Source organism: Colias croceus, chromosome 16 (assembly GCF_905220415.1).
Source record: "Colias croceus chromosome 16, ilColCroc2.1".
NCBI classification, from domain to species: domain Eukaryota; kingdom Metazoa; phylum Arthropoda; class Insecta; order Lepidoptera; family Pieridae; genus Colias; species Colias croceus.
The window spans coordinates 329,122-353,473 of record NC_059552.1 but is presented as its reverse complement, the minus strand read 5'-3'; the positions used below and the strand labels follow the sequence as shown (position 1 = coordinate 353,473).

Below are 24,352 nucleotides of genomic sequence, written 5' to 3'. Positions count from 1 at the left end.
TAAATTGTAGAGTGCGGGTGTTCCAGCAGTTTCAAAAATACCTTATGCAGTCTTGTTTCATTAATACGCTTTTATTACATGTATATTTGTATGTTACCGCCTTCTTTAGACTCAATTTTGATGCACTTTAAACGGACAGATTGAATTGAAACTTTGAACAGTTATATAAGAATTAGTGTCGATACAATAATTTTACGTATTTCTCCTTATTAAATCGTGTTTTTAAGTTGTTATAAGATGAAAAATTATTTCGTTATTTTAGTCACTCAAATATACTAAAAAAAAACATACGTAGTTTATATCTATAAGTCTTTCAAGCGCCATTTTGAAGTCGCTTCATAAACTAAGGAATGCTGGTACCTGAGCGGGGCGGTGTCTGGGGCGCGGGGGTGTAAGACTCATCTGCAATGCAAGACAACAGCTTAGGAGGGGATCAACTATTAGAGATCATGCATAAATTACGATATTCAAGGGATCTACTTTGTCAAACTAGTAGTTAACTCATATTTACAAGACCAACTTGTCGGAATGCGCTGTTCAACGTAGTTTCAATATAATAAGGGACAGAGTGTACTTTTGATACGGAATTTGTGTTTTTTTAATGTTATTAAAAATGCGCCATCTTGTAAGCGATATTCGTTGTTACCATCGTAATAATTACAAAAGTGTTTCTGACACATGGGGTATATGGGATTCGAATGAAAATAAAAAGGATATGATCTTATGCTTTTAATAATTAAGTTAGTACGTGTGACATTTAATTAATGTTTGCCGCTCACCCTCGCTTGTCTCGTATTGAATAGAGTATAAAAGTACGCTATATTATACTAATCCAAGGTACACGTTATAAGTTATTTAAAATTTAATATAAATTGGTTCAGCCGATTTGCTTGTTACAAATTTAATAAATTTCGAGTTGTTACACGTAAGCTGCACCATAAAATACACTCCTTACATTGTTGCATAGTACCATGTTGGTTAGTCAATATAATATGTAGTTGTAGATAAAATACAAATAGCATTGAAATACTACGTTAATTTCCGTCGAGAAATATATTTAATTAATATTGATGTTACCAATAAAACAAAGAGCCTTATGGACGATTTAATATGGTCTGTATTAGTTAAATTGGTAAAATAATAAAGAGTTTAGTAGTTCTAAATTTAAAACTTATATAAAAAATGTACTAGTTCAGAGAGCGTACTACAGTATTCAGGAATATATGGACGATAAAAACCCATGGAGGGTTGTCGCGTAAAAACCACAGGATAGTTCTTTGGCATATTATTACAATGTATTATGATGTTACATAATATGTATTTTGTATAATTAAATTGTAAAACTAACATGATTTAAAAGAGCAACTATGGAGTTTCTTGCCGGTTCTTCTCCGTAGTCCCTCCGAATCGGTGGTAAATGTAAAATATGTAATGACGTATCAAAAGTGCTTCTAGAAGAAGTCTAATTGAATAAATAAATGTTTGAGTTTGAGTTTTGAATACCGGGTTACCTGCATGCTCGTTTGTTTGCTCGAGGAAAAATTATAAAAACTTAATATATTTGCTTGAAGTCTGCATATTATACACTTACAGATTTAATATGGATATATTATTTTTTCATAATTTAAGAACGCTTTACGTCACGGTAGCAATTTTAAATGAAAAAAGCTTCCAAACCTTTACCAATGCGAACGTATTTTTCAACCTCGCGAAATAACGAAACGATAACTTTTGTTTCAGCATGAAAAATGTAAGGAAAATAACAGTGTTTCTTAAGTAAGAGGGGCGCAACCCGAAACGCGATAAAGAGCGAAATGACGTCATATAATGTAACTCATAACTTATATATCGTATGATATATATGCGCATTTAGCTGAGGTCGTCCCATTTTTCAGCGTAACAAGCGCTGTAATTGGCAAAGAGCAGAATTTGAGAAGCGCTGATGTATCGCTGGCTGGTTACAAATTACTTGCGCTAACAAATTACGGATGAAAACTAAAATGTTACGCAGATATGGGAAAAACCTTTCGATTTCATATTTCCGTCGAGTCATGTTACTAACTGATTGTGAATAATAACTTATTTTTCGATAGTTCGTTGATACATTTTACTGGGTTATTGATGTTTTTAGTTCTCTATTATATAACATGAATTTGATATTTTCATGTTAGTTGTTCAATTATTAAAAAAAACCGTGTTATTACTCAACTTATAATATATATGAGGTTTAATAGATTAGAATTAAAAAAATCATATAACTACACAGCGTATGCAACACTAGACCCTAGAGCTTAGTACAACGCTGTAAAGAGATAGTGGGATATTTTTAAATGTTAACCTAATCAAGATACATTATTCACCTTCTAATGAGAAAAATCGTAAAATTTCAACCGAATATTAATACCACATTCTAATTACATTAAATAAGTAACTATTCATTAACACCATAATGGCTTCCAGTGGCGTGTAATTTTAACGGCTTGTTAATTTTTACTCTGTGAACAACTAAAATATTCAAGTCCCTTTTGACGCCAGCTCTACTTAATTTTAAACTGTTCAGAACAATGATATAGTGCCCTGGATAACTTTGATAAAAGAACATATTTTGTATTTTCTAATTTGAAGCTTTATTTAGCTATTTGCTATCACTTATCAAGTCATAATATATAATGTGACCAGGGCTCGGAAACCGGTTTAAATTCTTAACCGGTTTCGGTCATTGACCCCAAACCGAAATTGATTTAGGTTAAAGGTTGCACTTTACCGGTTTTTACCGGTTTATGCGAAATACCGGTTTTTCATTAATATTGGTTTTGGTGGTGAAAATTAACCGGTTAAAACCAAGTTACATAAGGATCCTCGGCCCCCGCTACCCTCGCTCGACGGGCCTGGACGTTGCGAAGTCATTTAGTTACAAAATTCTTAATCGCACTCAAGTTCGCAATTTTAGTTTATATTTGAAACTAGCTTCCGACCGCGACTCCGTCCGCGCGGATGTCGGTCTTTGCGTGGATGGTTTATTTCTCCATTTTGAGTAACTCGGACAATGACATCTTATAAATATCTATTGGACCCAAATACGGCTAGGTCTATAATAATACGCAACGTGTGTTCGCGGTACCTACCACAGAACAACGTCTATGGATAACTGAAAAATTGAGTTTAATTTTTTTTCTACGTATTTTTCCAGGATAAAAAGTATCCTATTTTACGCCCAGGATAATAAGGTATAATTATACCAAGTTTCATCGAAATCGAACTGGTAGTTTTCACGTGATGTCTTCACATACAGACAGACAGACAGACAGACAGACAGACAGACAGACAAAAATTTTTTTAATCACATATTTGGGTTTGGTATCGACCCAGTAACACCCCCTGCTAGTTATTTTTTCAATATTTTCAATGTACAGAATTGACCCGTCTACAGATTTATTATATGTATAGATTTTAATTTGATAACTAGATTTCCGCCCGCGGCTTCGCCCGCGTTTGCAAAGGAAAACCCGCATAGTTCCCGTTCCCGTGGGATTTCCGGGATAAAAACTATCCTATGTGTTAATCCAAGTTACCCTCTATATGTGTGCTAAACATCCATACATCCATACATCTATACTTACAAACTATATTTTAGAATAGAATATATTAGGTATAGTAGATACTAGCTTCCGCCCGCGACTCCGTCCGCGCGGAAAAATTAAGATTTATTTTTTTCTACGTATTTTTCCGGGATAAAAAGTATCCTATTTTATGCCCAGGATAATAAGGTATAATTATACCAAGTTTCATCGAAATCGAACCGTTAGTTTTCACGTGATGCCTGAACATACAGACAGACAAAAATTTTTTTAATCACATATTTGGGTTTGGTATCGATCCAGTAACACCCCCTGGTATTTATTTTTTCAATATTTTCAATGTACAGAATTGACCCTTCTACAGATTTATTATATGTATAGATATTAGATTCACTATATCTTGTGGCAAGCGTTAAAAAATGAGGCAAAAATAATAAAGGAATTAACCGGTTAATTTGGGTGTCAAAACCGTTTGTGCAGAAGTAACCGGTAACCTTAATCATTTGGGTTACTTATAAACAGTTCACTTGTTTAACCGGTAAATGAAGGAACGATATATTTACCGGTATATAATCTAAATTAACCGCTCTTTTCAAACCGGTTCCGAGCCCTGAATGTGACAATGACAATCATATTTTTCTAGATTAGCAATAAAGGTAAATTTTTATTAAGCTGCGTTATTAGATAATTAGAAGTACGAACACAATGTATATTAATAGGCTGTTGCAAAAAACTATTTAGAAATAAAAGACTTTTTAACGGATTTTAAACGCGATTTATTCAATATATTATATTTTTTTTTTTATTTCTAAATAATACTCGCGTAAAATCAAACACTAAAAACTATTTAATTAACTTTTCCTTTAAAAACATACAAGCAATGTAAAATTAAGTTTATAGTTTTAAGAACATTGATTCAAAACTAGCGTTCTAACTATTCAATCTAATTATCACACCACTAATGTTAAAACACGGATTTATAGCTTCACGATTTGCGGCATAGATCTATGTTCGAGCCCTTTGATCGTTACCTCATTTAATAGTAGGTAATCCCTGATTTCAAAGATGCTTATGAATGTGAGATGAATGGAATATATATTGGTTATATAACATATCCACGTGGTACGGATTAATGAGGTTTTGACAGCAATGAACATATTTTAATATTATGAACAATTTTTCAATGTTTGTGTGCGTTTTATAAAGGTAATGGAGATATTTTTGGTCTCGAATAAATTAACAAAAATTGAATACCAGTTGGTTGATTTTTGAAAAATAAATATTGCTTATTTCTGACTCTGTGTGTCATAATATTTTAATTCAAAATTTCATCGAAATCGGAACTTTAGCTGTGACAACGAAACATACAGAGTGAGACTTATTTTTGCATTTCTAATTTTAATAATGATTTCATTTTAACGTATTAAATACCTTAATTTCATAAAAGTTATATTTTTTTACTCATCTGCATTAACACGTAATTTAACACATAATATGTTATATATGTATGTATAATTGTTCAATATATTACCTACCAAAGCCTGAACAAATTGCTATGCTAATACGCTATCCATTGCACATAAATTATTTTATCTCAGCACTAAATCACAACAGAATACACCAGATATAAGATTTAAAAAATTACTCTCAAGATATTTGGCGATCCTTCACGTTGTTGGCGTCTTCCCAGACATAAGGGCAGACGTATAGCTTGTAGTTTGTATTGTAGCATTAGCTTCTCCCTAATATGACGAGAGACGAATGTAAGATTACATCTTGCCCACTTTTCACGAGTGAGGCCAAATAAATAGCTCCTTGAGAGTTTCGAGTCACGTCTCGGAATCCGGTTAATGAATGGCCCGATTTTATACCTGCAGTGGATGTTAACTGAAAAGTTTATGCAATAAGGATGTATTTATATAGTCTTATTTATTAACTAGCTTCCGTCCGCGACTCCGTCCGCGTAGATGTCGGTCTTCGCGTGGATGGTTATTTCTCCATTTTGAGTACCTCTGTCAATAACATCTTATAAATATCTATTGGACCCAATTCCCAAATACGGCTAGGCCTATAATAATACGCAACGTATGTTCGCGGTTCTACGGAACAACGTCTATGGATAAAACTGAAAAATTAAGATTAATTTTTTTCTACGTATTTTCCAGGATAAAAAGTATCCTATTTTACGCCCAGGATAATAAGGTATAATTAATTATACCAAGTTTCATCGAAATCGAACCGCTAGTTTTCACGTGATGCCTTCACATACAGACAGACAGACAGACAGACAGACAGACAAAAAATTTTTTAATCACATATTTGGGCTTGGTATCGATCCAGTAACACCCCCTGCTATTTATTTTTTCAATATTTTCAATGTACAGAATTGACCCTTCTACAGATTTATTATATGTATAGATATAGATAGTATTAGTATTTGTTATCTACTTTTTATATGTAAAGGACTTGAATGGAAGAAATTACTTGGAAATGATTGACAATGGCATGTGCTTAGAATAAATCGAAATACAGATGCTAAATAAGTGCGGGGATTTCTGCGTATGTTATTGACGTAGATTTATGTTTCTTGTAACCAATTATTGTTGATGCGTTGTATTTTTGTTTGGGATATCGTTCAGTGTGATCAATTAAATTAATGTTTTTGTAATATTAACTAGTAGGTATAACTTGCTTTTTCAAAAATCTATTCTATATAAAGCTGAAGAGTTTGTTTGTTTGTTTGAACAAGCTAATCTCATGAACTGCCGGTCCGATTTGAAAAATTATTTTGGTGTTAAATAGCCCATTCATCGAGGAAAGCTATAAACAAAAAAATATAGCGGGTAAAACCGCGGGGCACAGCTGGTTTTAGATACATTTAAACTAAATACTGAAATAATTTGCCTTACTTGTTTTAATATTATCCTGTCAACAATCCTTACACACGTGCAGTTCAACCAAACAACATAAAACAAATATTTCATAAGAGATATCCGCCATTAATTCCGCAGTGTCACGTATTGGTTACGTGTTCAATATTGGACCAAGTTCGACTCGTGTGTTAACGCCGGAAGCATTAGTTCAAATTAGTTCTTATTAATGTTTTAAATTAGACATTTGGGAGATATTGCCGATATTCAGTAAGGTATTTGAGTTATTTTAGTGTATAACATCTCAAAATTGTTTAATGAGGTTCTTATATTAACCGATATAAACATAACAAAGGCGCTTCCCGCGTGCATGCTTAAATCTTTAAAACTAGGGAACAGATTTTGATGTGATTTTTTTAATAGTAGAGTGGTTATAAATAAAGATTTTAGTATATAATTTGTTGAGTTTGAGATAAAGCGGACGGAAAAATAGTGCTAAGCTTTTTTGACCTATTTGTAATAGGTACTGGATTTGGTAAAAAAATGTTTTTATATTAAATAGATAATCTCTAGCTTCATCTAAACGTTTTCATTTAAAAGACAATCCTTGACTTAACTATCTACGTAAAAATCTATTCGAAATTGGCGCCAAAATACAGAATAAACGAAATAAATGATACAATTTTGCAATGTGTTGCGACTACTTGTGTCTACTTAATAAACAATACTTTATATCATTAGGTAGGTAATAATTAATTACCTTCAACATTTAACACAACGGCCATGTTAATCTTCGGTTCTGTGTTTATCTGGCACTCATAAACACCAGCGTCTCTAGGCTGAACATAGTCTATCTTCAGGTCCCAGTCGTCAGAGGGCTCTGGGTGTAGCACGCTGAACCTCGCGTCTCCAGTGTACGTGAAGATGTGGGAGGTCAGGATGTGGAGGTCCCGCTTCCTCATCCAGGATACCTGAGAAAGTATGAGGATTGTATATTGAGGAAGGTGACGTAATGTGATTTATTCGGTGTTATAATTTTATTTGAATATATTCTAATGAAAAATAAAGGTTGAATTTTCTATGAATAAATGTATTTATTCACAATTCATTAGTTAAAAAGTATGAAGTAAATCATTGTTAAGTGTATGATCATATTATAGTAATTTTAAAAGTAGGTAAATTACAATTTACTGAGAAAATTGTGAATTGTATAAAATTAACGATATAATTTATTGTTGAACAATAATTAAAGCATTAACAATCAAGTGATTTTGTTTAACTCTTTAAATTATATTTCTTTAAGCCTGTAGAATTTTAAACAATGGTATTAATATTTCCTAATATAATAGTGCAATCTCTAACCGATCATCATCATATTCAATTTCAAAATGTCAATACAGTCGATATAGTTATTAATTAATAAAAAATCTAAAAAATATATTTATTTACTAAATAAAAACGTTCCCGATTGGTAGCTAGTTTACGAGCTATTCATTTCCCATGCAATGGAAGCCATTTCCTTTGGATGATATAGAGGTTATAAGTAAATTATTACCCATATTATAATAATCAAAAAATAACATAAAAGTTTACTGTGTGTATGTATGAAAATATTATATCAATTTATTATTAATACAACCTAAATATTACAGAAATTTATCTGATCAAATTAAGATATTAACCGTCTATAAAAAACATTTATCATCCACTTGTTCAAAAGCCACACCAAGCCCCTTGATTAAAATTACATTAAAAATAAAAGCCAAATGATATTTTTTAATTCGGCGTTTCTCTGAAATTCAAGAAATATTCATTCCTTTGTCCACTTTTTGTTTTGTATGTAATTAGAGTAAGCTTGGAGTCGTAATTAAGAAAATGGGGGAACTTTACAGCCTTTAAAATAATAAAGCTAAGCGACTTTTTAAGGCTGCATTTAAAGATTGAGTGCGACTCGAGAAATTCTTTGAGATAAGGCTTCAGGATTGTCGGTTTATGAGATTACGTAATAACTCGAAATGTATTATTTTTTGATACAGGCAAGAACATGTCTCCCCTAATGAGAAGCAACACACGTCATACATAGGCATTTGCGACAATTAGTTGTATACGTGATGTAATTTGCTAAAGGGAGTTGGTAAGATGGGGGTTATAACCCCCCTTACATTTAGGTTAACGCACCACGCCCATTATTGTAATGATTACGATTTTTCACATTTCCCTAAAAAAGTGACGGATTCGTCTCCACATTTGTACTCACATAATCTTGAGTAATAAATGCAGAAAGCTTAAGCCTTTGAATATATAAAGATTGTACTAATATTCATGTTTAAAAATATTATCACATAATAGATATTGAAAAACTCGAAAAAAAGGGTACTAAACATATTTTATTCGAAAGATTTTCATTTAAAAGTACGTATCCATTTTTTATAGAATTGCACAATATAAGTTGAATCATAATATTGAAGCTTGAACCAAGGCCATTTACTTCAACTCTATCGGAATTTCTTATCGCCAATCAAGTCATCAATAACGTAGTAAAATAATATTTAAAACTCATCATTTATCTCTTTTAAAATTAGTCACTATTGACGAGGAATAAGGTATAATATCAAGTGTATCTGCTTTTTATATCCAAAACCTTGACATTTTATTATTTTCTTAGCCATCAGTGAAAGTTTTTGGCTCCAACTTAAATTGAAATATAGGGCCCGGAGCGGGACGGAGCTAAATTAATTTTAATGTAATTTATGTATTATCTTACTTTGTTTACTTTGTGAAGTGCGGCCTATTGCGTATTCTTATCTCATGAAAATTTCTTTTATATACAAAAACTTAAATCACTAAAGATCGTTTATTAATGAGTATACTTTGTAACTAGCTTTTTTGTGATATAATTTATAAGAAGATAATAAATAGTACCAACGGATAACTGAATACATATTGTTTTATTTGTTACATAGCATACAAAATTTAAATAGTTTCATACACAATTACCATCATTCTGACATACATTAGCAGCTATAAACAAACTCTTAACATCTTGAACTTCAATAACATTTTCATACAATACCAAGATAACTAACCAAATCTCACAATTCTTTCACCACCCTTCCTTACATGCAAACGCCTGCTTATCACCACCTGCAGACCACGGCATCATTTTTCACTGTCGAACCGCCCTCAGAACCGCTCCACTGGCCAGCATATTAATGGATAAGGGATCAACACCCGTATTATATCAACTGACACTCAAAATGTCCTTGAAAAATTTTTCCTTGATGACAACGTGTATCGGAGTCAAGAAGTGTTCGTATGTGACAATTTTCTTTGACCCTTTGTGTGGGTGTTATTGTTATGCATAGTTTGCATATTTACATAACGAATATTGTAAATAGTATCGGTTGTATTGTTCGTTTGTTCGTGACCAATAAGTTCAAATTTACTATTAGAATAATTCTCATATCATAATCTTAATATAGCACTGTTTAGAGCTATGTTCCTTGGGCAAAGAATATTCATTACAATAAACAACAGCTCAATAAACTCCGACTATAAACAACAACGAACCATCCATTATTAAATCTCTTCTCTCCAAGTTTAAATCCAATACTCCAATACATCACAAAACTAATCAAATCTACACAATTAAGTTTAGATATCTATAGGCATTGATGGCACAATGGCCACAATTTATAGGTCAGCTTAAATTGATTAAAGGCTCCATAAAATCGGCAAGACGACCGCAGCCGGCTTGATAAACTGGGGCCATCTATCTGCATGTCTCGCTGCAGTGGCGAAACAGATGACACGAGTGGGAGACGAGATTTGCACCGTGATTAGATCATTTCCAAGTGTTTGGGAGAATAATGCCATTTGTAACATTTAAATAGTAACATTAATTTGTGTTAGCGGTACAGATAAATGACTGTGATTTAGGAAACGCTAAGAAAAGAACGTAGGTACGTAAAATGTAAATGGAAATCGAATTGAAGTTACTTCGACTTTTTTATGTACGTACTCTTTTCTAAGAGTTTCATTCCTAATAGTTATTTAAAATTTTCTCGTTATATGATATAACATACGAGTATAGGTACCATTGTTTTCGATTAACATTTCGTAAAAATGTATGTTTTATAAGCAATACGAGTTCAATTAAGTTGTGTATAAGAGTCTCACTATTTAGATGATATTATTTCTATTCAATACCTTGGAATAAGTAAATAATTAACTTACAGTTCGATTCCCTATATGCTTAGCGCGGCACCGGAGCACAGCAGACTGCCCCACAACAGCAGAGACATTTCTGGGGGACACGTCGTCAAAGTACGGCCGCTCCACCCGGTCCCCCCCACCGTTCACACCCGAGAGGACACCGACACCTGGAAAATAAAGGGTTATTTATTATAATGTATTTATTAAAAAGTTGTGTTTTATTTATGACCTTTTTATAATAATTTCTTTAAGTTATGTTATTTTAAAGTATTTATTTATTTATTTTATTTTATTTATAAAAGGTACCTTACAGCGTATAATACAATAAAGAGTACAAGGTACACCATTATATTTGTATATGTATATTTCAATTTCATGACCGAAATAAACTACCTACTTTATAGCAATTTCAAACACCAGACTCTTAACATAGAGCCATTGTTACAGTCAATTACATGTAGATCATTTTAATATTCATTTCAAAGAATATATCAATACTAAGAGACTTTTATTTATGTTATTAGTAAATAAATAGTAACCCCAAAAAATTCTTATAATATAATAATTATGTATTACTATAGATGGTAATAGACCTAAAGTATAATACCTAATTAATTAATTATTTAAAGTTTTATTTTAATCTTACGATACAAGTTGCATTCTTATAACTCGATGTAAATTAATTGACAAATTAATAATAACAAATAATATGTATAACTTAAGTAAATTCATTGTAGTTCTTAGTAAATTTATAATCTAAACTAATATTATAAAGCTGTAGAGTTTGTTCGTTTGAACGCGCTAATCTCAGAAACTACTGATCCGATTTGAAAAATTTTTTCGGTGTAAGATAGCCCATTCATCGAGGAAGGCTATAGGCTATATAATATCATCACGCTAAGACCAACAGGAGCGGAGCCACGCGGATGAAACCGTGGAGCGCAACTAGTAACAAATATTTATTTTGCAAGAAAAAAGCCAGCTTAGGAAATTTTCAAAAACAACAAACTGAATCTATTTGATATAAAAATTATATTTCAATCACGTATTTGATAGCCAATAAACTTTGAAGTTAGAGGACTTGCGGTCGACCACTGACACTCCATGCATAAATAAATAAAACCTAACAAGATCGAAAATAAACAAAATTATATAAAAGAGAAAACGCGATTAAAATTCTGAACGAGGCTTACCGAAACTAAAGTACTAGAAATCACTTGAAACATCTCGCCGAATTGAATACATATTTGTTTGTTATAAGAAAATTAAAGATTGAAAGTTAAGGCTCGAAATACTTTTGTTTTGTCTGGGAGAGGCATTAAGAAAATACGAAAATATATTAGGTTAACATATAGATTAATATATTTTTGAAAGATGTTTAATCTAATTGCACTCGATTTATAAGTAATTAACTTTAACACAATATGTAGAGCTATATAGAAGAAGCCCATATTTATCAATTGCATTCAAAAAGATAATAATTATCGTTGTCAGGCCAACGTTCAAATTAACATTGACGGCATTGTTGTCATCTTACTCCGATTTTACAAAAAACTGAAAACATATAAAAATTCATTCAACATGACCTTTAAAACTAGAACATATATTATATCTAAGCAAAAAGCCCACATTAATTCCACCGTCATGTCAACAGCAAAAACGCCGAAAGTCCCACAAACGCCCAGTGCTGTCGCTAAGCCCGACGTCATGTCTCGGTTATCAGCGGCGGAAACGTGTCGTGACGTCACGCCTCAGAGCGGAAATAAGAAACCGTACTCTTATGACAGCGAACCGCGTGGAGCCCCGAGATATAGATAATAAATTAACGTGCCAGCGGGTTGTCTCTAATTCTCTTTAGGTCTTTTGTCCTGCAGTTTCGACTTATTATTTAAAAAGTTACTCATGTTCCTGAGTTTTGCACGTGTAGGTATAGCACGGTTTGTAGATTCATTTTTAAAGTGAAACTTTTATTACATCGTCTCAAACTTTTTGGTCTGTGTAGCGCATTTCGCGTGACGTACGATAATTATCGTACAAATACATTTTTTTATTTATTACATTTAATTCAGGAAACAGACAATAAATTGTACAGACACATAGTCATTGAAATAATGGTACCTATATGTTTTTGTCTTCAGATTCTGTTAATTGATTTTTATGATGACTTTTATATCACCTGTTCCAGTGCAATAAATAAATAACTTAATAAGCTTGATTCAATTCTGATTTCTGAACTATCCTTACCTAGCACTTTTTAGATAAGTAGTGTACTTTAAACCAGCTGCACAAACACATTTTCATAGCGCTATTATAGTCAAGACGAAAATACTACCAACAGAACATTATTTTGTTAAGATATTCTATCCGAAAACCGTTAACAGATATTCAGCTGATATTCCTTTACACGTACCTAGTTTCACCACGCGCAAAATCAACAACACCATCACTATCTTTATACAACCTCACAACTTGACACAAAGTATCCACCTAGTTTCCTATACACCTAAATATGAATGAACGTTTACTCCTACATAAATTGGGCGCAAATTTAATATCGCTCTATTCATGGCCCCACAGTGCCGCGGAATGGCCCGCTTTGTGAGGTCGCTATTGTCTCTCGTGCATCTCACACGGCACAAAGCTTCTCTCTAATATGACGACGTGAATGTGTCTTAACTTACCTTTGAGTTATATGTAATTGTTACTTTACCTTTGTAACTCTATATCATAGATATGAGTACATTTTAAACATGTTAACTTATAGAATATGTTCAACTATGCTGAATTGTATCAATGTTTCGCAATGTTAAGCGTTTAATGTAGAGTAGAAAAACATAATGCTATCCTACTAATAATAAATGCGAAAGTGTGTGTGTCTGTACAATGAAATTTAGCACACATATAGAGGGTAACTTGGTTAACACATTTAGAAGTATTAAGCTAGTAGTAGTAAAACCAAAAAGACTATCACAATTCACTTGTTATGTATTATTATGAGTAAAAGTAAGAGCTAAGTTAAGTGGTATAATTATTATACTACAGAGAAGTAAAGATCATTCTCACACATAGTTAAATTTAACCTTTTACTTCAAAATATAGAATATCAATAAAACCTCTCCATACGCTGCCAAATAAACCTGGGTTATTTCATAAACTAAAAAAGGTATTTGTTTATTCAGGTATTGGCACATAAATCGCTTGTCGCTACAGCTGTCTAGAATGTCACCAATACTGAATAGTTTCATAGCCTGCATTTTACGTCACATACTTTCGAACGAAAACAATATGTGCTAGTAATGTTATAGACATTGTGCGAAATATCTGAGTTTATTACTGTACTGTTACATTTTTAATATGGAATAATATTTTAATAAATGGTATGTAGCAAATCCAGATATAAAATTCTTCAGAAAATAATGTTTCATCCCCTTTTATTTACTGAATTTTGTAAAATTATGTTCACATTCTAATTACTTCAAGAATTCAATATGATCCTTAATAGTTCTTAAAACGAGAAGACATAACAAAAACGTATACAATTACCAAAATCCAAACACGAAGTATAAATGCGACATTCTGAAATAAATATATAAATAAATATGCAATGTTGTCCGTGGCTCAGCACGTGACCCGAATGTCGCCAAATATGCCAAGCGTGAGCCGCATACCCGAGATTTTTTCCCACCCCCAAAAGTTTCTCAACGCTTTGTTATGGCTACAGAAATGAATATATTCCGAGTTCACTTTCATGTTTTATTGAATGAAATCTTTTGATGTTATTTTGCATACACTCCACTACAATAACCTAAACAGGAAAAAACATATTTTTATATTAATATAATTAATGTAGAGTATTTTAATATTGAATAGTTTTCATCGATTTAGTTCGATGCATTCTATCTGTACGTATATTATAAACTTGATGTCATATTTACATTAATAGATATACTAGCGGTCCGCCCCGGCTTTGCCAGTGGTACATATTTACGTTTTCTCTGCGAACCATCCTCGTACTTCAAGGAATATAATAAAAAAGGAATTATCGAAATCGGTCCACCCGTTCACGCGTGATGCCGTGACACGACACGTACATTTTTATATATTATATAGATTTTATTTATAACCAAACATTGGTATAAGAAATAACTTCCATTTGAATGCTAAAATCGAACATTGCTTAAATAAACCGTGATTTAAAGTTACTGTTCATTTTTCCGACCCTTTGTCCCTTCCCGAAGTCACAGTTGCCATTCTATAAAATGCTGATCACACCTGACCACTGCATTTTTCATTTCGCCCTCTGTATTCTCCAGAAGTGAATACTTGAAGCAATAAAGACAGCTCCATGCAGGAATCTAGAAAAATCTCGAATATTCCAGGAAAAAAGCAATTTCAGCCAAATGTTTGCTTTGACACCAGACTCATTGAAAACGGAATAAAGGTTAATACGGGTGAAATTCTTGATTTCTACAAAATTTAGAATTATTCCAGAAACATTAATGTTTCGGTTGACATAATAATTATTGTTATCCACATTGTTCTTTTGTTTTTATGAAGAGAATACCTACAAACATGCGACATACTTTACTGGAGTGACTGTTAAAACAAATGACAAGAACGAATATAAATAAACTTCAAACGAAAAATCAAAGTACTGTTAAATTGTTTGAAATTAAAACATTTTTCATTTATCTTTTTTGTTCACAGTTACGAGGTATAAATATAGTTTCATATGTAGTTATATAGTTAAGCTTTTCCAAGTATTTTATTAAAAACCTGTCCGTTTAAACTAAGTTGGTGCATATATACATTGCTTTACAAACATTATACATAATTATTATGATTAACTAAATCTTCTCAGAAACGAAATTGAATTAGGATTCAAATAATATTATTATGAAGGGCTCGGAAAATCCAACTCTGAAACATGGTCGGTAGTGTATCATGAATTCGCTAGTTTAACTTAGTAACATTGTGTTACAAGTTTGTATTTAATATAGGTAATTATTTATTTTAATATACTTAGGTAGTATAATATATCTATACTAGCGTCTAGCGGTCAGCCCCGGCTTCGCCCGTGGTACATATGAAAAATAGATGTTGGCCGATTCTCAGACTTACCCGATATGCACAGAAAATTTCATGAGAATCGGTCCAGCCGTTTCGGAGGAGTATGCAGACTAACATTGTGACACGAGAATTTTATATATAAGATTTATGTAGTATTTTTATTTTAATACTAAGACTAACAATAAAATTTAATTTAGAACTTCATATTAATTAATAACAACCTTACATGCATATTTTTCTTACACATATTTCGATAAAACATTTTCTGTATTTTATGGAAATACGAATCGACTATAACAATGCTACACGACTTCTTTAATGTGAGAAAATAATTCTGTATTATCTACGTATGTATCCTGTATATAATATTAAAAAAATAGCAGAAATGTATTCACACACACACATATTTTATATTATAAATATTTACATTGGAATCCAACCCTACTACAAACGTATATCAAAGTCCCAACATCTCGCTCTGATTCCTTCATATTAGCTAAAATATAATCCGTACGAGGTTATGACGTCATGTCACTAAACAGCGGTTATTGCACGAAGCAGTCGTAAAGCAGTAATAACTCCAGATTGCGTCACTGTACCGTGATGCGAGGCGAACATAAATTTGATAAGTTACAAGTTTAAGGTAACAGATTTTCTTGTTTATATGTGTAGTATTAAAATAATGTAGAATCCATGTAATTAGTATATTTTAAGATTTTGATACGATATTATCTATTTGGTTACTAAATATAAATACAGAAGAAGAGAAAAACTGAAAGTATAAAGAAAGAGAAGGTTAATCTGGAATGAACTCTACATAATTTATAAAAATTGCTTTGTCACAAAATCTTTAAAAAAAAAACTTCAATATATTTTTAAATGTTCTCTGCTTTACATTCACAATTACCAACTACTTACACCTACAGCTACACAGTAACTCGAATAAAAATACAAAATGGCCATCACTTATCCAAAGCAATATTCATTGAACTATAATTTACGGCCATCACGCAGGGAAGTGCTCACAAAAGTGTCTTAGTGGACAATAGCTTACCCAGCTTCAAACTACTATAAATTTAGCGTAATGGCTCCGAACATTGGCTGAGTGATTTCATATCTGCTAATCTGTTTGAGTGCCTGCAATTTATTTATGCTCGAATGATTCGTGGAGTTTTTGATTGAGATGTAAGAGATTTTATTTTATTCTTTATTGTACATAATGTACCATACATAAATAAGCTATACTATAATTAAATACAATGAAAACACACGGCACATACGTACTAAAAGGCGGCCTTATTGCTCAAAAGCAACCTCTTCCAGGCAACCCTGATCTATTATGTATGTAGATGATAAGTGACACACGCTTCATATATTTAACTTTATCAGGAGGATTTATATTTGTAAATAATAAAGCTAATCATATATCTGCCCATAGCAAGTAGCAGTATCTATTTAACAATCTGCATGTGTAGTCACAAAAAAACAATCACATAATATTAATCATAGTTCGAAACTTAAAAGAAACAATACAAGTGAAAATATCTACAACCTATTTATAATACTATAATAATTAAAGAATAAGAAACCAGACAGTTTTGCCCAAATCCATAGAAACTTGACACTCCCACCGCAGTTCGGTCGGAACTCCGCATTGGGTAATATTTCCCAACTTCAAATTAACTTCTCTCAAACAGAGTTAATCACAGTGGACCCTCGGAAACTATAAACAAGGGGCATCTTTATAGCCAATAAAGGTCCTAAATAGTTTTTTATCCCGTTATTTTATGTGTATTTCTTGTCATTTGTCACGCGGTTCGTCGCCTGCGTTGGATATACGGCGATATGCTCGTTGCCTCTGAGAATTGGGGGAATGTATATAAATGACGTTTGGTGATAAATAACTGACGCAATTTTAAGGGCGGCCGTACACGGACCGCTTCAAGCAGTTGAGACCGACCGCTTGAAGCCGCGACCGCGCGGTGAACTATAGGCATTCATTCACCGCCGTACACGTGACGGCTCGAGCCGTCGCGACCGCTTCAAGCCGTCAACTGCATGACGAAATTCCATCGTGCCGTTGACGGCTCGCGAGCGGTCGTGAGGCATACACTGACTGCTCGAGCCGTTGACTGCGCTAGAGCCGTCGACGGCTTCCTATCCCCCTGAAAATCAATGACGCGACTAGTCAAAAAATCAACGGCTCGAGCGGTTGGTAGCGACGGCTCGAGCAGTCAAGAACCGACGGCTCGAGCCGTCAACGACCGACCGCTCGAGCCGTCCGTGTACGTCGCTCAGCCGTTAACTGCTCGAGCGGTCCGTGTACGGCCGCCCTAACTATTTAGGGCGGCCGTACACGGACCGCTTCAAGCAGTTGAGACCGACCGCTTGAAGCCGCGACCGCGCGGTGAACTATAGGCATTCATGCACCGCCGTACACGTGACGGCTCGAGCCGTCGCGACCGCTTCAAGCCGTCAACTGCATGACGAAATTCCACAGTGCCGTTGACGGCTCGCGAGCGGTCGTGAGGCATACACTGACTGCTCGAGCCGTTGACTGCGCTAGAGCCGTCGACGGCTCCCTATACCCCTGAAAATCAATGACTTGACTAGTCAAAAAAATCAACGGCTCGAGCGGTTGGTAGCGACGGCTCGAGCGGTCAACAACCGACGGCACGAGCAGTTGACGCCGACCGCTCGAGCCGTCCGTGTACGTCGCTCAGCCGTTAACTGCTCGAGCGGTCCGTGTACGGCCGCCCTTACACACTAAAATAGCCAATAGAATATTTAACAAGACGTATTGTATCAGTTTTGGAGTTGATTTATTTGCATTAAACAATCCATGTATACTTACTTAAACTAGGTACTAATAGTATAAATACGAATGTTTGGATGGTTGTTGCTCGATCACGCTAAATGCTGAATAGATTTGAGATGAACCATGACAGTGTAATAGCTGTGGAACCAAAGTGTAGATATGGAAATAATCGCATGTGCTCATTACTTCGTGTAGTAATAAAAAAACTTAAATATTGTTTTTGGAGAAATAACATGTTTATTGATTCGTGAAAAAGAGGAATTTATCTTATGTGCATTTATTTACAAAAGCGGCCCTCAATTTTCTAAGTAGCATGATACGACATCCCTGACCTATTAAAGCACGAGTAGTTTTTCTCATTATTGAGCCTAATGAACTCATTCCGTGATAAAAATACCCCATAATTCTGAGCAAGTTGTAGAGGTATAAAAATCAAAGAATTATGAAAAAATGTTCCGGAGTTAGATCCAAGGCCGAGAAATATAATAAAATTATTTTCCACTAGCTTCCGCCCGCGACTCCGTCCGCGCGGATGTCGGTCTTTGCGTGGATGGTTTATTTCTCCATTTTGAGTAACTCGGACAATGACATCTTATAAATATCTATTGGACCCAAATACGGCTAGGTCTATAAATAATACGCAACGTGTGTTCGCGGTACCTACTACAGAACAACGTCTATGGATAACTGAAAAATTGAGATTAATTTTTTTTCTACATATTTTTCCAGGATAAAAAGTATCCTATTTTACGCCCAGGATAATAAGGTATAATTATACCAAGTTTCATCGAAATCGAACCGGTAGTTTTCACGTGATGTCTTCACATACAGATAGACAGACAGACAGACAGACAGACAGACAGACAGACAGACAGACAGACAGACAAAAATTTTTTTAATCACATATTTGGGTTTGGTATCGATCCAGTAACACCCCCTGCTAGTTATTTTTTCAATATTTTCAATGTACAGAATTGACCCTTCTACAGATTTATTATATGTATTATTTTCCATTAATAAGATTGCTTTAAATTTTACCCATCCAGCTCTAAATAGACCACAGTAATTTAACACATAAAAAAATCATTTATCAGTAATTTAAAATGTTAAAAGACTTGTTTTGAAATAACAATTGTAATCTTCTTAATATATATAAATCTCGTGTCACAATGTTTGTCCTCAATGGACTCCTAAACCACTTAACCGATTATAATAAAATTCGCACACCATGTCCAGTTCGATCCAACTTGAGAGATAGGAAAGTTTAAACATGTAGGTACCACGGGCGAAGCCGGGGCGAACCACTAGTATATTATATTGTGCTCTACAAACGACAAAGTTTCTTAGACACATTAAAACATAACGCAACCCAATATGTGTTTAATAATAGAGGTATAACCTAGATTATAACAATATTAATAGTTAAACTAGTCTGATAACATATTATTGTTATAATAATTAGACTAGTCTAATAACATATTGTTTAAGAGACTTTTATTATTACAATATTAATATTATTGTATTAAAAACATCTACAATTATTTTATTCATAAAATATACAAAAAACTCAACTAAAAGATACCCTCCAAGACACTTAGTTCTACGTCAAAAATTCAATCAAATCAGCAACATGCAAGAAAAAAGCTGTAATAAATTCTTCGTATAATTTTAAAGCAAAACAACCCTCTTCAAATGGTCTATAAGTTAATTTAGAGCCATTAACAACTAATGGACCGGCACTTATAGCATCTGACATGATAAGCTCATGATTTTATAAATAACTTATAATGTACTCGAAATTTCTACAACATTTTTATCACATGCCATCATGTTTTGAAGCAAAAATTTTTATTTATTCACGCCATGTTGAATTTCTTATTTGTCGTTCATTTATTGGAGAAATTATTTATAAGGCCTTAGTAAATATAATGGTATCTCCTATTTATTACTGTAAAAAATGTTTTACTTCTACACCGCTAAGAAAATCGAATGATAAATCCAATAGCGAAGCATATTACAATCCAGTAGCAGCGAAAAGTATTAAACTTAAATATTTATTCTTTTACATTTACATTAAATACTACACCAAAGAGACTGAAACAAATTAGTACACCGCAATATAACTTGACAATTATTAATTCCTTGTATTTCGCGTATTATAATGAAAAACAGAATTCATGTAGCGGTCGTTAGACATAATCGTCTTAATTAATAACGCCTAGGCTTAACGTAAACATAATACCAAGTGGGATCTCATGAGCCGAAATTAAGCCAGATAAACTTGCCGTAATCGATTAAGCCTGGCTTTGCCCTGAATCTATTACTTGTAACTCAATTTATATTATTCTCCGAGAGCTTGCCCTTTGCTTCAGTTTCGTTTGACCTCAATAGTCATATCCTTATTGTATTTGTTATTATAATACACGAGGTTCTCCTATATGTATTTTCTAAGATTAACCTATACATTATTTACTTAATAAATAGTTTCTTCGGGATTACATAGAATTACAAGCAATTATTTGATTGAAAAAATAATAATGTTTTAAGAATGTAAAAATAAATTAATTTGAACAACAGATTAACCACTTATTACGTAATGTTCATTTAGATACTCGTATATTGTTTAACGGTCGTATTTTTAAACGTGCGAATAATATGAAAATACAAAAAAATGAATTAATGTGTTTTCAACGGCAACACCACCGAGTTTGCATAATAAATAGCCCAGTAGGACCCAGTTACTTGAAAAAGTTAACCTTATTAACAATAAACTTGTATAATGCTACAATCATTAGTCAAGTTCACCCGTCGAGAGCTCGCAAGTTTTTTCGCAACTCCGGGCGTTTTGATGGAATCCTTGTTTTGCACTTTAACGGCAGCTCGTTAGCACTTGTTATACAATGATTTGTTTTATGTTCTGAAGCAATTATTGCTCGAGTATCGTTAAGGAAAACTGGAGTACTTGAAAGCTTTAAATTTTTAAATTTCAGTTGAAATCATGGCGAGCGCTTTCTAAAAGTCATTTATTTTGAATGTGTCTGCATTCGGTAATTTCGGGATGATTAAAACTTTTTTTAACTAGGTACCAACTTATAAAGAGGAGAGGGGTCTAACTTGTAAGATTGACGAAAGGATTGACGTATCTGTCGATTTAGCTTTTTTAATTTTGCAGCGTCATTATATAGGGTGTCCCAACAAGAACGCAAGATTTAAATTTGGCACCATTCGAAGTGTCATTGTTTGACATATCAACAAGTGTTATTTTTTTTAGTAGAAGGTATAAGGTTAGTAAAAATGGAACGCTAAACGAAGGATCAACGCATTCTCATTGTAAAATTTGTTTTACCAAAATAGTGAAAGTTTTGCGGCTACAGTACGCAAATTGCGATCAAAGAAATTGCGATCAGTAAAGAGATTAATGGAAAAATTTGCTGAAACTGGGTCTGTTAGTGATGTAAAGACAACAATGCGCCTTCGACCAGGTCGATCAACCGAAAATATCGCAGCTGTACGTGATGATATCGCTCAAACTCCATCCATCTCAATTCAACAACGAGCTCCAAAAATTGGTGTTTCCGAATCCACTATGCAGCGAATTTTGACGAAAGATTTGCGTCTTGCATGCTGGAGGGGATGTGGTTTCAACAAGACGGCACCACCTGTCATACAGCCAGAGAAACAATACAATTGCTGTATCAGTCATTTCTCGGTCGTGTTATTTCATGCTTTGGGGACCATAATTGGCCACCTAGATCATGCGATTTAGGGGTTTTTTGAAATCGATGGTTTATGCGATTAAGCCGACGATGACTCAAGCCATATAAGACGAAATTGGACGCTTTATTAATGAAATACCACAGCATTTATGTAAAACGGTGAAACGGTGTTGAAAATTTCATGAAACGATCGCGTATGTGCCAGCAAAGCCGCGGCGGCCATTACCTGATGTGTTGTTCCAAACATAACCTCATCTTGTCTACTTTTTGATATAATAAAGTTTTCACAATTTTTTTTAAATATCTGCGTTTTATGTCAAATTTAAATCTTGCGTTCTTATTGGGACACCCTATATTTGGAATGTTATTTTATACGAGATCGAGATGCTTATTAGTAGCGAATAATTTTTATTTATCATTCATTAATATTTTCCGGACGAGGAGGTTCAAAAACAAAAACTACCAAAATTTTAATTGTCACACAAACATACCAAACCTCATTAACATATAAACCGCAATGGCCGATAAACATAGAGCACGTAACTACACTTTCAAAGTGTATAAAAATGTCGCCATTCCAGTATCTATAGTGCCATAATTTGCCATCCCTTCCCATGTCCACTACTTTTGTTCTCTGACCCGCGCAGTTATCACCGAAACTTTCTGAATAAACATTTTATATCTACTTTATGGCGTATTTAGTTGACATTATTGTGTTGTTTTACGATTATGAATTTAATATTCTATGCTTTTTTTGGCGTCGGTTTGTCTACAGATAATTATTGCAACTTTTTGAAAATTATCTTATGAAATTAAATTAAATTAACCATCTAAGCACGACTATCAATTCGTAAAATGCATAATGAGGACCCAAATAACATAATATTTAACATAATTCAAGAAGAACCCAACTAGCGATGCCTGAATAAATACATCCTCCGCAAACATCGGTCGAAAATTAACCTTTAAAAAGGTTCTCAAGTTACAAGTAAATAAATTCAAAGAAAAAACTCATTTCAAATATTAAAAAGCGGGATCTCGAGTTCGGGGCTGCTTGAGGAAATAAGGAGCCTTTGTTTTTGGTTCCGTACACTATTAATTTTAAATTGCATGTTTTTAGACTTGCAAGAAAATAATGTTCTTATATTCTCTTCGAGTTGGTTGAAAAATTAGAATTAACATTAGTATAATATTCAACAAAATCACATATTATGTTATGATTGAAATTCCTGTTTAAATATTGTTTCTGTATTTTAATTATAATCAAGTTAAGAATTGTCTAAAAATGTTTTTCATTATTACTAAATTTCTGTAACAGAAGTGAAAGCTATTAAATACGTGAAGCGTAAATAATATTGTATGGTATTTCCCAAATAATGTTTGTCCTTATCAATAACAATTAATTTACAATTCTATAAATCTATGAATATTGATTCCAGTTGAAGGATTACCGGGTGTAATCCTTCTCGAAGATAACGATGATTGTTCCACGAATTTCAACCAAATTGTACTAAAATCCAATAATATTACACTACAAATATAATATAAAGGTCACAGGTCAGTCAGATAGTTATTACAATCATGTGCTATAACTAGTTGCGCTCCGCGGTTTCTCTCGCGTGGTTCTGCTCCTGTTGGTCTTAACGTGATGATATATAAGCCTTCCTCGATGAATGGGCTATCTATCACCGAAATAATATTTCAAATCGGACCAGTAGTTCTTGAGATTAGCGCGTTCAAACAAACACAGCTTTATAATATTATTATATAGTATAGTAGTATTAGTATAGATGTTTCGCTCACTCACGTACATATAAGCTAAATTACCACGAACCAGATAATTCAGTGGTTCAGTAATATCAATTCAAATTAGTATTATCCCATTTATAGATTCACCACCAAAAGTTTCATAATTAGGTTCTGTGGGAGAACTAATTTATTGTGAAACACATGATTTCATGCTTCGTTTGTTATGAAAATAACTAATTTTATGTTATACAAATATCGCCAAGATTAAAAGTAATAAGTAACGAGATATGTCTGAATTTAAACTAATAGAAGATAATATATTCTCTTATAGTGTGT

The 24,352-nt window shown here is 33.2% G+C and overlaps 1 protein-coding gene across 2 annotated transcripts in view; it reads right to left on the bottom strand.

The window, feature by feature from the left end:
* LOC123698363 (T-lymphocyte activation antigen CD86-like) overlaps positions 1-24,352 on the bottom strand; it is a 160,772-nt gene that overhangs the window by 5,518 nt on the left and 130,902 nt on the right. Inside the window, exons 3-5 of one of the 2 annotated variants that reach the window (XM_045644967.1) lie at positions 10,685-10,830; positions 7,209-7,419; positions 361-402 (exon numbers count right to left, since the gene is read on the bottom strand). In XM_045644967.1, coding sequence (XP_045500923.1) covers positions 361-402; positions 7,209-7,419; positions 10,685-10,830 — 399 coding nt within the window. The remainder of the gene's footprint in view (positions 1-360; positions 403-7,208; positions 7,420-10,684; positions 10,831-24,352) is intronic. The other variant, XM_045644968.1, reaches the window with a different exon arrangement.